General features: G+C 41.3%; 1 protein-coding gene across 2 annotated transcripts; it reads right to left on the bottom strand.

Moving 5' to 3' along the window:
• Positions 1-1684: 1684 nt before the first annotated feature.
• LOC126066884 (histone H3.3A) lies at positions 1685-12056 on the bottom strand. 2 transcript variants are annotated; one of them, XM_049868297.1, is made up of 5 exons: positions 11953-12056; positions 11183-11270; positions 10290-10440; positions 8913-9066; positions 1685-2327 (listed from the first exon to the last, which is right to left on the bottom strand). In XM_049868297.1, exons 3-5 carry the CDS (start codon positions 10415-10417, stop codon positions 2199-2201), a joined length of 411 nt encoding a protein of 136 aa, XP_049724254.1. In that variant the 5' UTR covers positions 10418-10440; positions 11183-11270; positions 11953-12056; the 3' UTR covers positions 1685-2198. The 2 variants fall into 2 exon arrangements, with proteins under 2 accessions (XP_049724254.1, XP_049724253.1); XM_049868296.1 differs by lacking the exon at positions 11183-11270.
• Between the last annotated feature and the right edge of the window lie 203 nt (positions 12057-12259).

Genomic DNA, 12259 nt, shown 5'->3' with positions numbered 1-12259 from the left:
TAAAATCTTATAGAAATTTTAGTTTCATTTGTACAGTTGTTTTAGACTTTAAGAAACTTTTCTGGAATCTCACCAGTTGCTGTAGGGTAATTCCAACTCATGGCAACCTAAAGTTTATTTGTGCTCCAAAGAGTCTTCAATGATTGATTTTTCTCACATAGATTGCCAAGCCTTTCTTCCAAGGCACCTTTGGGTGGATTTGAACCACCACCCTTTCGGTTATAGCCAAGTGCTTAACCATTTGCACCATCTGTGAAAGAGCAATCAACCTCACGGGTCTCACAGGAGTATGAGAGAATACATGCCAAATGTTGACACACCATGGTACGTTGTTGACAAGCTGAATATATCGGTCAGACATCTGTGTACATACATCAAGCACCAAGTAAAATTTTGTGCTAATTTTTAAGTACATTAGTACCCAGACAATGTGAAAACATCAGTAACTCAAACTTTAATAAATGTACTAAGAAACCACTTCATGGCAAAAGAACACCAGAAATACAATTTTAGTTTACCAAAACATTCACAGAGCAAAATTTAATACTGATTCCAAAAACTCACAGGATGCTACTTGTAAATTGGTCCACATCAGACTCCAGCAATTCTTCTCGTCAGACACCCATTTTCCCTACGTGTTTTTTTTTTCAGTAACAGGTCTACCATTTAAGTCCTTTTTTGTACTCTGAAACCAGACCAGGCGACACTCAAGCAACCGCTGTTGGTGTTTGGTGGCTGGTTTATCGGAAGCCCCGGCGGCACAGTGGTTAGGTGCCACGGCTGCTAACCAAAGGGTGTGGCAGTTGGAATCCGCCAGGCGCTCCCTGGGAACTCCAAGGGGCAGTTCGACTCTGTCCTACAGGGTCACTATGAGTCGGAATCGACTCGAGAGCACAGGGTTTGGTTTTATTAATACCAAGCAATGATGATAACAGCTGCCTGGCCTACTAGTGCAATACCTGTAGAAGCATCATTACCTGTAAGAAAACGATGACATTATTGCTAAAAAAGTGCTAAAGTTCAATTAGGACTCTAAGCCAAATGTTGTACTGAGTCTGTCCTTAGCCCATTATTTCACATCACTTCCAGAACAAGGCTGCCAACGCTCCAGTGTTCAACTAATGCCAATACATTAGCAATGTTACAAGTCTTAAAAAGCTCATCATCCTCATTTCACATTAATCACTCCCATGTCAATCACGTTGATTCTGATTCACGGTGACCCTGTGTGTCAGAGCAGAACCGCATCCCATAGGTTTTCTAATGGCTGTTCCTGCCAGGCTGCCAGGCCTTACACCTTCATATAGCCACATCCCCAATGCACTAATTTTTTGAGTTCAAGATTTGTATGTTTTCATTTACATTACTAGTAAATACATAAAGTCTAATAGTGTAGTACATGTTTATAAATGCACTTTCACAGATTTTACTAAGTATTTCCAGCAATCCTGCTGATCAGTTAGGTTTGAGAATTACTGATTTAGAATACAACATATCCAGAATGAAGACCTGGTTTTGGCAAACAGATTTACTATCTGTAAAGCTAAAAATCAAAGGAAAGACAGTAGCTCCAGTTTCCTTTCCACACCAAAATTGTTTGAATATAAAATTCAAATTAATTCACATAAAAATTGCAAGTGAATTAACTGTACGGATAAAGATGATAATAAAGACCAAAAGCAAGTATAGTTTAATGTATTTTAATAGCAAACTTACAGAACAGCACAGAAGACAGACAACATTAAAAACATGTACTTGCATGTAGGACAACTCAGTTAGAAAAGTAGAGTGAATGGATGGAATCTACTGTATGATAAAAATGCTACAAACACCATTTAGTTGCCATCAATAAGAAATTTACTTGTTTTAAAAAAATCCAAATGCTGGCATTGTCCAGAAAAATTTAACAGGTTTATTTATAATTGTTATAAAGTTGAACTGCTGAAACTTGTTCACTGAAACATTTTGACTTGCATTAATGCTTTATGTCCCCGCATTTATATTAAAAATTCACACACAAATGAAAATGGAAAAACTGCCAATACCTGATTTCTTTCCCCTATTTTTCCATTTGCAATCATATACTTAGGTACCTTTTAACCCCATGGAAAAAAAATATCTAACATTCAGAACTACCAGTAACAGGAAGAAGAGAATTTTTTTTAAAAGAATGAAATGTTTCCCATCATAGTGGATTCTTAAGCACGTTCTCCACGTATGCGGCGTGCTAGCTGGATGTCTTTTGGCATAATTGTTACACGTTTGGCATGGATAGCACACAGGTTGGTGTCTTCAAAAAGGCCAACCAGATAGGCCTCACTTGCCTCCTACAACAGGAATGAAGGAAAAAAAAAAAAAAAAAAAAAATTAATGGTCTTATTTCCAATAGGTAAGATATCTATACAACTATGAATTAGAACTGACATTTTTAAATCCTCTAAAAACCTACACTTTAGAAGATGTTGACTATTTTGCCAAATGCTTACATTTTCAAACCGTGAGACAAAAGTGAAAAATCAGCTGATTAAAAGTCAAAAGCTCAAGTCTATAAATCTTCATCAATTACACAAGGGTCCAATTAATTTATTATTACCAGAGTTTAATTTCTAGTAAATGGAAATGTCTTGAGTGAAAACAAGAAATCCAATTTAAACTCCTCTAACATTCTCTTATCCCTACAAACAGAATCATGTATTTAATCCAAATATCCCCTCCACTCTGTGCCCAGTCTTCTTAATCCAAACTCTACTCACACTTCAAGATCTGTTTAAACCTCTGCCTCGCCAAGTAATGCAATACAGGTGACAATGGTTTCCATGGTACGGTCCTCTCATCTATCTTTCCTTTTAGACCTCAGTTTTATCACAAGAGTACTTTCAGACATTTTACAGATGCCTGAAAAATTAAACATCTGCTTAGGCATCTTGTTTTCCCAGTCATCATTTTAACTGATTTAGTGGCGTGGGAGCATTAAATGAGAAGTTTTTTGGTCCCCTCTCTAAGCAAAAGTTACTTCTCTGTTCCAGATATATTTAGGGGGAAAGTAAATTTTTATAGTTGTTAATTTTTATTCCAGTAAAAAATAATCACTCCCATTTTGTAATCTTTACATAATGATGAAACTAAGCAAACTTAAGCAATTTAAGGCCTATGATGCTAATACACAAGGTACGTACACAGAAAAAGCTAGCTTTGTTTTTAACAAAAATTTTGACTTTGTAATAAAATTGACAATCCACTTTCAAAAGTATTAACACACCAGTTATTAACTCCAATGGTTACATTATTTAATTTTATGGAAAAAAAAAATTCCTACACATTTATACCTTCAACCTTGGTCATCAAAACAAAACACAAAAAAACTTAAACCCACTGAATAGATTCTGACTTAGAAACCCTACAGGACAGAGTAAACTGCCCCATAGGGTTTCCAAAGCTGTAAGCTTTATGAAAGCAGGCTGCTACATCTTTATCCTCAGAGCAGCAGGCAGACTCAAACTGCTGACCTTCTGGTTAGCAGCCAAGTGCTTAACCAGTGTACCACTATGGCTGTCTTATCTCTACTCTTCCATAAAAATGTTACTATCCCTACCTATTTTTCTCTAGCATTTGTTATCAAAAGCTTCATCTTATTTACCTCCCTTTTAAGGTCTAGCCTAAGACGATTCCATGAAAGAGAAAGCAGAAGCAAGCACTCCTCTTGCCAGGTACTGGTAACCCTGAGCTTCTCCTTATTCTCTGGCACTCTTAATTGCCCTTGTATTTCAGCCGTCTTTTCAGGTCCTTAAGTTACCTGATGTTAAAAAACAAAACCAAACCCGCTGCCATCCACTTGATTCTGACTCATAACGACCCTATAGGACAGAGTAGAACTGCTCTGTAGGATTTCCAAGGAGTGGCTGGTGGATTCGAACTGGTGACCTTCTGGTTAGCAGCTGTATAGTTCTTAACCACTGTGCCAGTAGGACTCCACCTGATGAGACCTTATTTTATATTCCCAATGCCTTGACTTGTATATCTAATCCTTTTTTAAAATGTCTTTTCAATGCAGGCTGTCCCTCAGATCTTACTACTCTGAGTGTTAAAAAGCAAAAATCCTCAATATTCAGCAATTCATTCTTGAGTTATTCTAGAAGTGGTTAAAAAGTCTGGAAAACTTGGCATGGTGTAGGTGTCTTTCTAGAGGGTGGGGAATTCACAACACACATGAGCATATAGCACTGAAGTTCCACAGGCAGGAAGCCAGTTTAATTTAGTTCAACCTGGCATGTCTGAGGATTATACAAACTTAGAATGCTTTAAGGAAATTCAGCACTAGGAACTGTTATGTGACAGGCCAACAGGTCTTGTGGTCAAGTTCTGGAAACCATTTAGAATGGCACGATCTCTCAGCTCCCCTGGGCTTCGCAGATATGGTAGCTGGGGCTCTCAATGCTCCCTTAGAACTCAGGAGCCTGTTTATAGGGTTGTATCTGGTCAGCTCAGGGAGAAGATTTAATACCCACAAGGGGTTTGACCATGACCCAGATATTTCTGGTTCTATTACCAATCTCTCAAAGTCACTCAAACATTAAGGCTGTAATGGGAATTAAAGACTGCCATATTAATCCATTATCCAATGAACATAATTAAAAATACCACACAACTGCAGGAAAATATTAATTCACAACATTTTAATATGTATCCTATTATCTGACCCTTCCACCATTTGAAAACACCAAAGTATACTATAAGTTCAGACTCTCAGGCATTAAAGGCAAAGGCTAAATTTTAAGTTAGTCAATTCTTGATAACTTACGGCAAACCTAAACTAGCTTCTGGTTTACCACCCTCACTTAACTACCTACCTTCCCCTTCCCTCCTTTTAGTGTGATTAAACAGAAGTGACAGCTGGAATTATATTTCAACTGCTGTCTTCTGTTATATCTCTATAAGCAAATTCTCCATTTCCATATCTTTAAGAACTAAAATGTATGTAGAAAAAAAAGAAACACAAAGCCAAAGCCTGTAAACAAAGACCACCCTTTCCAATCAAGGTAAGAGATACCTAAGCACAGCAGCACAGGTAAATGCTTTCTTCAAAACCAATACAACCACCCCTAATGCCAAGTATAAAATACATACCTTATTAAAGCAGAAACGGAAACTCTTCCATTGAATGGTTTGTTGGATGAATAACTTTACAAAGACAATGGCCCTTGACCGAGATTGTTTCATAATCTAGATTTACAAGGCTGTTATTACTGACACTTAAGAGCTTTGGAGGCCTACAGGTCAAAAATGCTGGGCTTAATGTGCTGTGTTCTTTAAGCACAGTCCTAATAACCCTAACTAGAATTGACACAAAAATAACAAAATTAGCAGCTTTACGTCAATGCTTGGGAATCTTAGTGATGTTTCTGTATTTAAGACACAGTAGGAAAAAGTGACTTGCAATTGTAATAATTTTAAATAACATGAGAACTGAAGATAATCAGCTATCAAGACAGAAAATTAAGAAGTTTTAAGTAACAGCATGGGAGATTTCAATAGTTGAAATTTCAGTAATTTCAACTCAATGAGAATTTAATGGACACTCACTCCTAGAATTCACCAATCAAACGAAGTTTAGTCTAACCATAGAAACAGCTCAACCAATTACACTTCAGTGCAGAATCCACCTATCAAACCTCCCTCACATATAAAGCAAAAGCTAGCACAGCAACAGCTGCCCTGAAAATCCTCCAATGGAGTGTATGGAGATTCTGGACCCTCCCCGAAGATGGTGATTCAGGTCTGCGGTGGTGCCTAGCAATCTGCATTTTTAACTACCCCTCCTCTCCCATATGCTTCTGACAGGGGTGGTGGTCTCATCACATTTTGAGACGTCTAAAAAACGTCAAATATACAATACAGAACAGGTTACTTGATTGATGTCATAGCTGCACCCAAATGCATATGTTACTCACGAGCATTTCAAGTTTTTAATCTTGGCGTAACCACAAATGTTTCAAACACATAACCACCTCTAGAATAGTATTTCTCAAAACTCTGACACTCTGGAGCTAGGATTAAATTCAATATGCTTCCCATATAAGTGGAAATCCATAATCCTCTTTAGTGAACTCCAAGTCTTCAAATCCCTGACCCTTTACATGTCCAGTATCATCCTCAAGCAACTCATTCTACCCTCAAGCCAATCCCAACCACTACTCACTGGTCCTTTTATCTCAATGAATAATTCTTTAAATAAGCACCCTCCATCTGCCTCTTCAGGTTCAGGAAAATATTCATTCAAGCATTTGTTTCACGCAGGTCACCGCTGCTAAAAACCATAATTATAACACAGACCGCTAGTCCTCTATCTCAATGTCCTGCAGCACACCATAAACCAAACCAGAGGATTCTTTCAACATTTACTGTGCAAATTCCAAAATGGCACGTTGGAATGTGCACTAGACTTTGGAATCAAAGATGGATTTGGGTTGAAATTATGATGTTGCCATTTTCCCTGTTTATGTTTGTTAAAGCTACCCATTTGCGGTATATTTCTGTTACAGCAGCACTAGATAACTAAGACAGAATTTGGGACCAAGAAGCAGAGTTCTGCTCTAATAGACGCCTAAACTGTGGAAGTGGTTTGGGTAACAGGTAGAAGCTGGAAGAGTTTTAAGGTGCTAAGAGTGAAAGCCTAGATTGCCTTGAAGAGACTGTTGGTAGAACTATGTATGTCAAAGGCAATTCTGGTGAGGGGTCAGAAGGAAGCTACAGAGAAAGTCTCTATTGTCTTAGAGGGTACGTATGGAGCCAGAATGTTGCTAGAAATGTGGGTGTTAAATGTGCTTCCGGTAAGGCTTTAAAAGAAAATGATGAGCATGTGACTGGACAATGGAGGAAAGGTGATGCTGTTTATTCAGTGGCAAAGAACCTGTCTGAATTATGTTGAAATGTTTGGTGGCAAGTAGAACTTGTAAGCTATGAACTTGGGTATATGGCTAATGAACATTTCTAAGCAAGATCTTAAATGGGCTGTGTGGTTTCTCCTTGCTGCTTATCGTAAAACATGAGACGAAAGAGATGGGCTTAAAAATGAACTGTGCAAAATGAAAACAGAACTTAAAAGATTGGGAAAATTCTGTTGTACAAACTAAGGATGTGTCCTAGAATGTTCACCAAGGACGTGACTACACACTCTTTTGTTAAAACAGATTAAACCTGTGACTGATGGATCTAAACAGCTACCACAGGAGAAAACCTGTAAGCTTAGACTGAAGGGGACAGAAAAAGAACAAAAGGAAAGGATTTGGTCTGCTTTTTTTTGGAATTCTACAGGCAGGAAACAGGCCAAAGGAACTATATCTGTTGTCCTCCTCCAAGAAAAGGACCACCCCTGGAGCAGCTGGGGAGATCAGAACTGTTGGAAAGAGCAGGCAAGCAGGGCCTTCTTGGTTTCAAAGGGCAGGACCCTGGTCACCTGGATCTCAAAGAGTGGGGCCACAGCCTCCTCGGTTTCAAAGAGTTGAATCTTTACTAACTCAGTTGCTGAGTGTGGGGCCACAGCCAATGTGTGCTGGAATATGGGGCCAGTGCTCAAACCTGAGGGGGTGGGGCTGACATGTCCAAGGGGCAGAAGAATGGGGGCTGCCAGGGATGAGGGGGTGGGGTCCCCACTCAAACAGACTAGGAGAATGGTGTACCTAAAGCCGAGGGAGCAGAGTTACCATCCCAGGGGGCCTAGAAGGTGGAGCTGAAGCCCAGGGCCAAAGGCCCTCTACCTAGAATTCAGAGGGCAAGCAGATGGTCTCAGGGAACAGAGCATTATTTTCATGTCTTGAGAGCTAATTTATTCTGCTGGGTTTTAGCCCTTCTTTCCCTCCAATTTCTCCCACTGGTAATAGAAACGTCTACCTTGTGCCTGTTCCCACTATACTTTGGAAACAGGTAATTTGTGTTCTAGATTTCACAGGTTCACAGATGAAGAGGAATTTTGCCCAGGGATGGAATATGCCTGAAATTTCACCCATATCTGATTTAGATGCTTCAGAAAATGAGATTTTGGATCTGAAGTTAATTTAAGCTTTTTGGGATGATTTGATAGGGTGAATGTACTTTTCACGTGCCAAGGTAGAATGTTATCAATTATGTTCACCCAAAGCATGTGCCGTAAATCCTAACCTCTATACCTGTTGTTTGGAAACCCTGGTGGCATGGTGGTTAAGTGCTATGGCTGCTAACCAAAGGGTTGGCAGTTCAAATCTGGCAGGCACTCCTTGGAAACTCTATGGGGCAGTTCTACGCTGTTCTATAGGGTTCCTATGAGTTTGGTTTTTGGTTTATAGCTGTTGTTACAATCCCATTCAGGAATGGAGTCTCTCTGTTATGCTAACGAGCAGGATTAGTGCAGGGTACATCTTGAGTCAATCTCTTTTAAAATATAAAAGATTGAACAAACGGGAAGAAGCAGTGATGGGGGAAGAGAAATGCCAAACCACATAAAGACTGCCCAGGAGCAGAAGCTCAGAAGAGATAAGGACTTTTGTCTAGGGAGAGAAAGATTTCCCCTAGAGCTAGCTCTCAGTTTGGACTTCTAGCCTCCTAAGCTGTGACAAAATGAATTTCTGTTAAAACCACTCATTTGTGGCATTTCTGTCATAGGAGCACTAGATAACCAAGAAAATGACTTCAGCAACTTAACCTTTCTAAAATCTCGTCAGCAGTGAAATTAAGATCATCACCTACCTCATAAACTAGTGATGACCAACTTACATAACAGCAACTTAACCTTTCTAAAATCTCGTCAGCAGTAAAATTAAGATTATCACCTACCTCATAAACTAGTGATGACCAACTTGCATAAACACAAACATTTAGTTCTGTTCTTGCTACACGTCAGGAACTCAAATGCTCAGAGCCTCCCCGACCTGTCATTTTACCTGCAAAGCACCAATAGCTGCGCTCTGGAAACGCAGATCTGTTTTGAAGTCCTGAGCAATTTCTCGCACCAGACGTTGGAAGGGAAGTTTGCGAATCAGAAGTTCAGTGGACTTCTGATAACGTCTGATTTCCCGGAGTGCCACAGTACCAGGCCTTTAAAAAAAAAAAAGAAAAGGAAGAAAGAAATTGTTACCAAACACAAAAAGATAATCAGCCAGCTTCAAAGAAACACAAATTAAAAACAAAACATTCAGCTCGTATTCACCTTCCGTATCAAATTTCACTGTCCAATTTATGACCTCAACATTCAAGTCTAACAAACAGTAACAGTAACTTTAAAATAAAAAAGTACAAAACTAAAGTAGGTTCCTGCCAGGGAGCTTATCAAAGTTCCATTTATTTTCTTCAACTTTGAACTTGTACATATGAATCACTAACTTCTGTTTTAATTACGGCTCCGGAAGGTATCAGTTGCCATTAATAAAGAAGTCAAGACTGTTCAGGGAACACTCTCCTCAATTTCTTTCTACTCTCCCCCTTCCCATCTCAACTCTCAATTCTTTTAAAAGCTCTTCAAGACCCACCAACACAACTCAATGAGATTTTATTTAAAAATACACTTGTGGTGTTTAGGTTCAGTATCCCAGAATACTTTGACTACTGCCCATCCCTCATAAATTATTAAGTTTCAGTTGTCATAATTGTGCAGTGTTTCTTCCATATGGAAAAGTTTATTACTAAGTGACTGTCAGCAAGAAATTTATCTCTAATTCTGACTTATTTCTTCCACTGCATGAGCTTTTATTTTAGGTTAACCATAAAATCATCTGCAGACAGAAGCCACCTAAGATGGACAACTTCTGCCCTCTAATGGTAGATGTCCTTAACAACACTGCTCAGATAGTTCAAAACCAAATGAGCTAATACTGAAGGAAATAAACCAGTGAAAGTAAACGAGAGCCTGGGACCACTTTACTCAAAAACAAACAAACAAAAAAACAAACTAAACTTGATTATTATTTTTTTACCTAAAGCAAAGATATCCCCCCAAAATGCATTTTAAAAACACATTACCATTAAAAACTTCTACCACTTTAGTAACTAAATGTTAATATTCCATTGACATTATTGATGTATTAAGTCTCCTTAGGCCTAAGGGTCAGATTACGGCTTCAAAATTAAAACATATTCCTAATAAAACCTAAGGCTTTATATCCTTCTCCCTCAAGTATTAGGAAATAATCAAGACAGGAAAACACATCAGTCTCTCCAAAGCAAAAAGTTTGCTTGTTATCCACCTTTTTGTTAGATTATACGGATACTGCTGCAGGAGATCACCTCTGTCCCGCATTTCTTTCCCTCTTCTGTTTTAATACCTGTAACGATGAGGTTTCTTCACCCCTCCAGTAGAGGGCGCACTCTTGCGAGCGGCTTTTGTTGCCAGTTGCTTCCTGGGTGCTTTACCACCGGTTGATTTGCGGGCGGTCTGCTTTGTACGAGCCATGGTATAGAGACCTCCTCACTTACCTACCAGCATCAAAAAAAAAAAACAAAAAAAAACAAAAAAAAAAAACCACTATATTCAACTACCAAACATATAAGTTTTTCTGTATCCCTTCCCCAAATCTGGAAATTACGGTATATAAAAAAAAAAGTCCGTAATGTTATGTAATTTAAAAGCGTACAGATTACGTCTACCATCTAAATACCACTTCTTAAAACAAACTGTTAGCATTAATACCAATCATCTCTCAAAATACCAATCATGAGTAACAAAGAGCAAAACAAAAAGACCCCAGCAGTCTTTGCTCCAATTTCTTTAATTAAAGCAGAAATTAGAAATGTCTGTAAACATTTGATTCACCGACAAGTCAAAAGAACGAAGCCACAAACCACAGAGAGGTCGACTCAAATTACAGCAAAAAGGGCTTTAGCCCCCCCCCCGCCCCCGCGTCTGGCAGTTGATGGATCGCTGTAAATATCTGAAAACGTTCATGGTTTTGCATCTTTCCAGTTATGTCGACAAAAAGGCAGCTCGCAAAACAGGAGAGGAACAGCAGCTAGCACCAGCGAGCATTCTACAAAGCACTATCTTCCTTCTAGTCCAAAACAAGCTTCGGATTGGGAGGAAAAAAAAAAAAAACAGCGCCCCGCACCCAGGCTTTAATTCCCGCACGAGCTCGGCCGGCTGGTCTACCCCAAGCACCACATAAACTTTTGGGTTTGCCTCCTCGGGGCCCCCCGGCCCAGGGTCCCCCAGCCTGCCCACCTCGCTCCCAGCGTCTCGCGCAGGCACAAACACGGCTCCCCGACCAGAACAAGATGGAAACAATCGCAAAACGTATCCGATTCCCTTCCTAAGAGACAAAACACCAAAATCGCTCGAAAATACCCTGATCCCCTGCCACGTGCCGCCCTCCAAAATGCAAAAGTTTTTTGCATTTCAAATACATCAAGTTTCCGCTTCTCCAAAAAAGGAAAAAAAATTCCCTCTTTAAAAATTTTCCTCCTTGTTTGAAATGGGGAAGAGAGAAACGGGGGAGAAAATATGATCGGTGACCAAAGAGAGACAAGATGGTGAAGCTTAGCAACAACTGTGGGGAAGCAGCAAAAAGCGAGTTACCCCAGGGTGGGAAGCCGCGGCGATTTCCACCCCTTTCCCGCCCGAAAACTGGGGGCCGGGACCCGGGGGCGGTAGTTAAGACGCCCGCGCGGGTCGTGGTGAAGGTCTGGGGTCCGGGGAAGGGGCGGCGGGAGGGATTTCACCGAAGAAAGGGGAGCTAGGGGCGCGGGGAGGAGGGCGAGCAGGCTCGGCGCCGCGGCGGTTGCTGCTGTTGGGCTGAGGCGGCGAGAGACTGGGGAGCTGCCGCCGCCTGAGGAGAGAGGGAAACTCGCTCTTCACCTCCGTTTCTGGGCCAAAAAGTTTGTGGGCTAAGCCGGAGGGGCTGCGGGTACCCTCCCCGCGCCACCAAGGCTCTGCTTGGGGCTGACGGGAAGCGGTGCTCGGTTCCGGGAAAGCGGGCAGACGGGGAAACTTACCCCCCTCTCCTTCGGCTGGAGCTCGGCGAGCGAGAGGCGGCGCTGGCGTTAGAGAGCGACGGCGGCGCGGTAGCGGCTGCGAACACAATTGAAAGATGGCTGACACCGAGGCTATCCCCCAACACACGCCGCCCCGCCCCCGCGCCGCGCGCCAGCCAATCACACACAATGGAGGGAAGGCTCGGCCCCGCCCCCGCTCCCCCGCTCGCGTCCCGCCCCCGCCCCTCCCCCCGCGCGCCCGTTCGCTCGCGCGTGCTCGCCCCTCCCCCGCGCGCCGCCCGCTCCCTCCTCCCGGCTGCCTCGCGCC

The sequence above is a fragment of the Elephas maximus genome, chromosome 24 (genome assembly GCF_024166365.1).
Source record: "Elephas maximus indicus isolate mEleMax1 chromosome 24, mEleMax1 primary haplotype, whole genome shotgun sequence".
NCBI classification, from domain to species: domain Eukaryota; kingdom Metazoa; phylum Chordata; class Mammalia; order Proboscidea; family Elephantidae; genus Elephas; species Elephas maximus.
Note: the sequence above shows the minus strand (reverse complement) of the source record. Positions and strands in the feature narration are given on the sequence as shown.

Coding starts and splice junctions, on each gene's coding strand:
- LOC126066884 (XM_049868297.1), bottom strand. CDS start 10,417: ATGGCTCGTACAAAGCAGACCGCCCGCAAATCAACCGGTGGTAAAGCA. Junction 9,067..10,289: donor AAGAAACCTCATCGTTACAG/GTATTAAAACAG, acceptor TTTTTTTTAAAG/GCCTGGTACTGTGGCACTCC. Junction 2,328..8,912: donor CAGCTATTGGTGCTTTGCAG/GTAAAATGACAG, acceptor TTCCTGTTGTAG/GAGGCAAGTGAGGCCTATCT.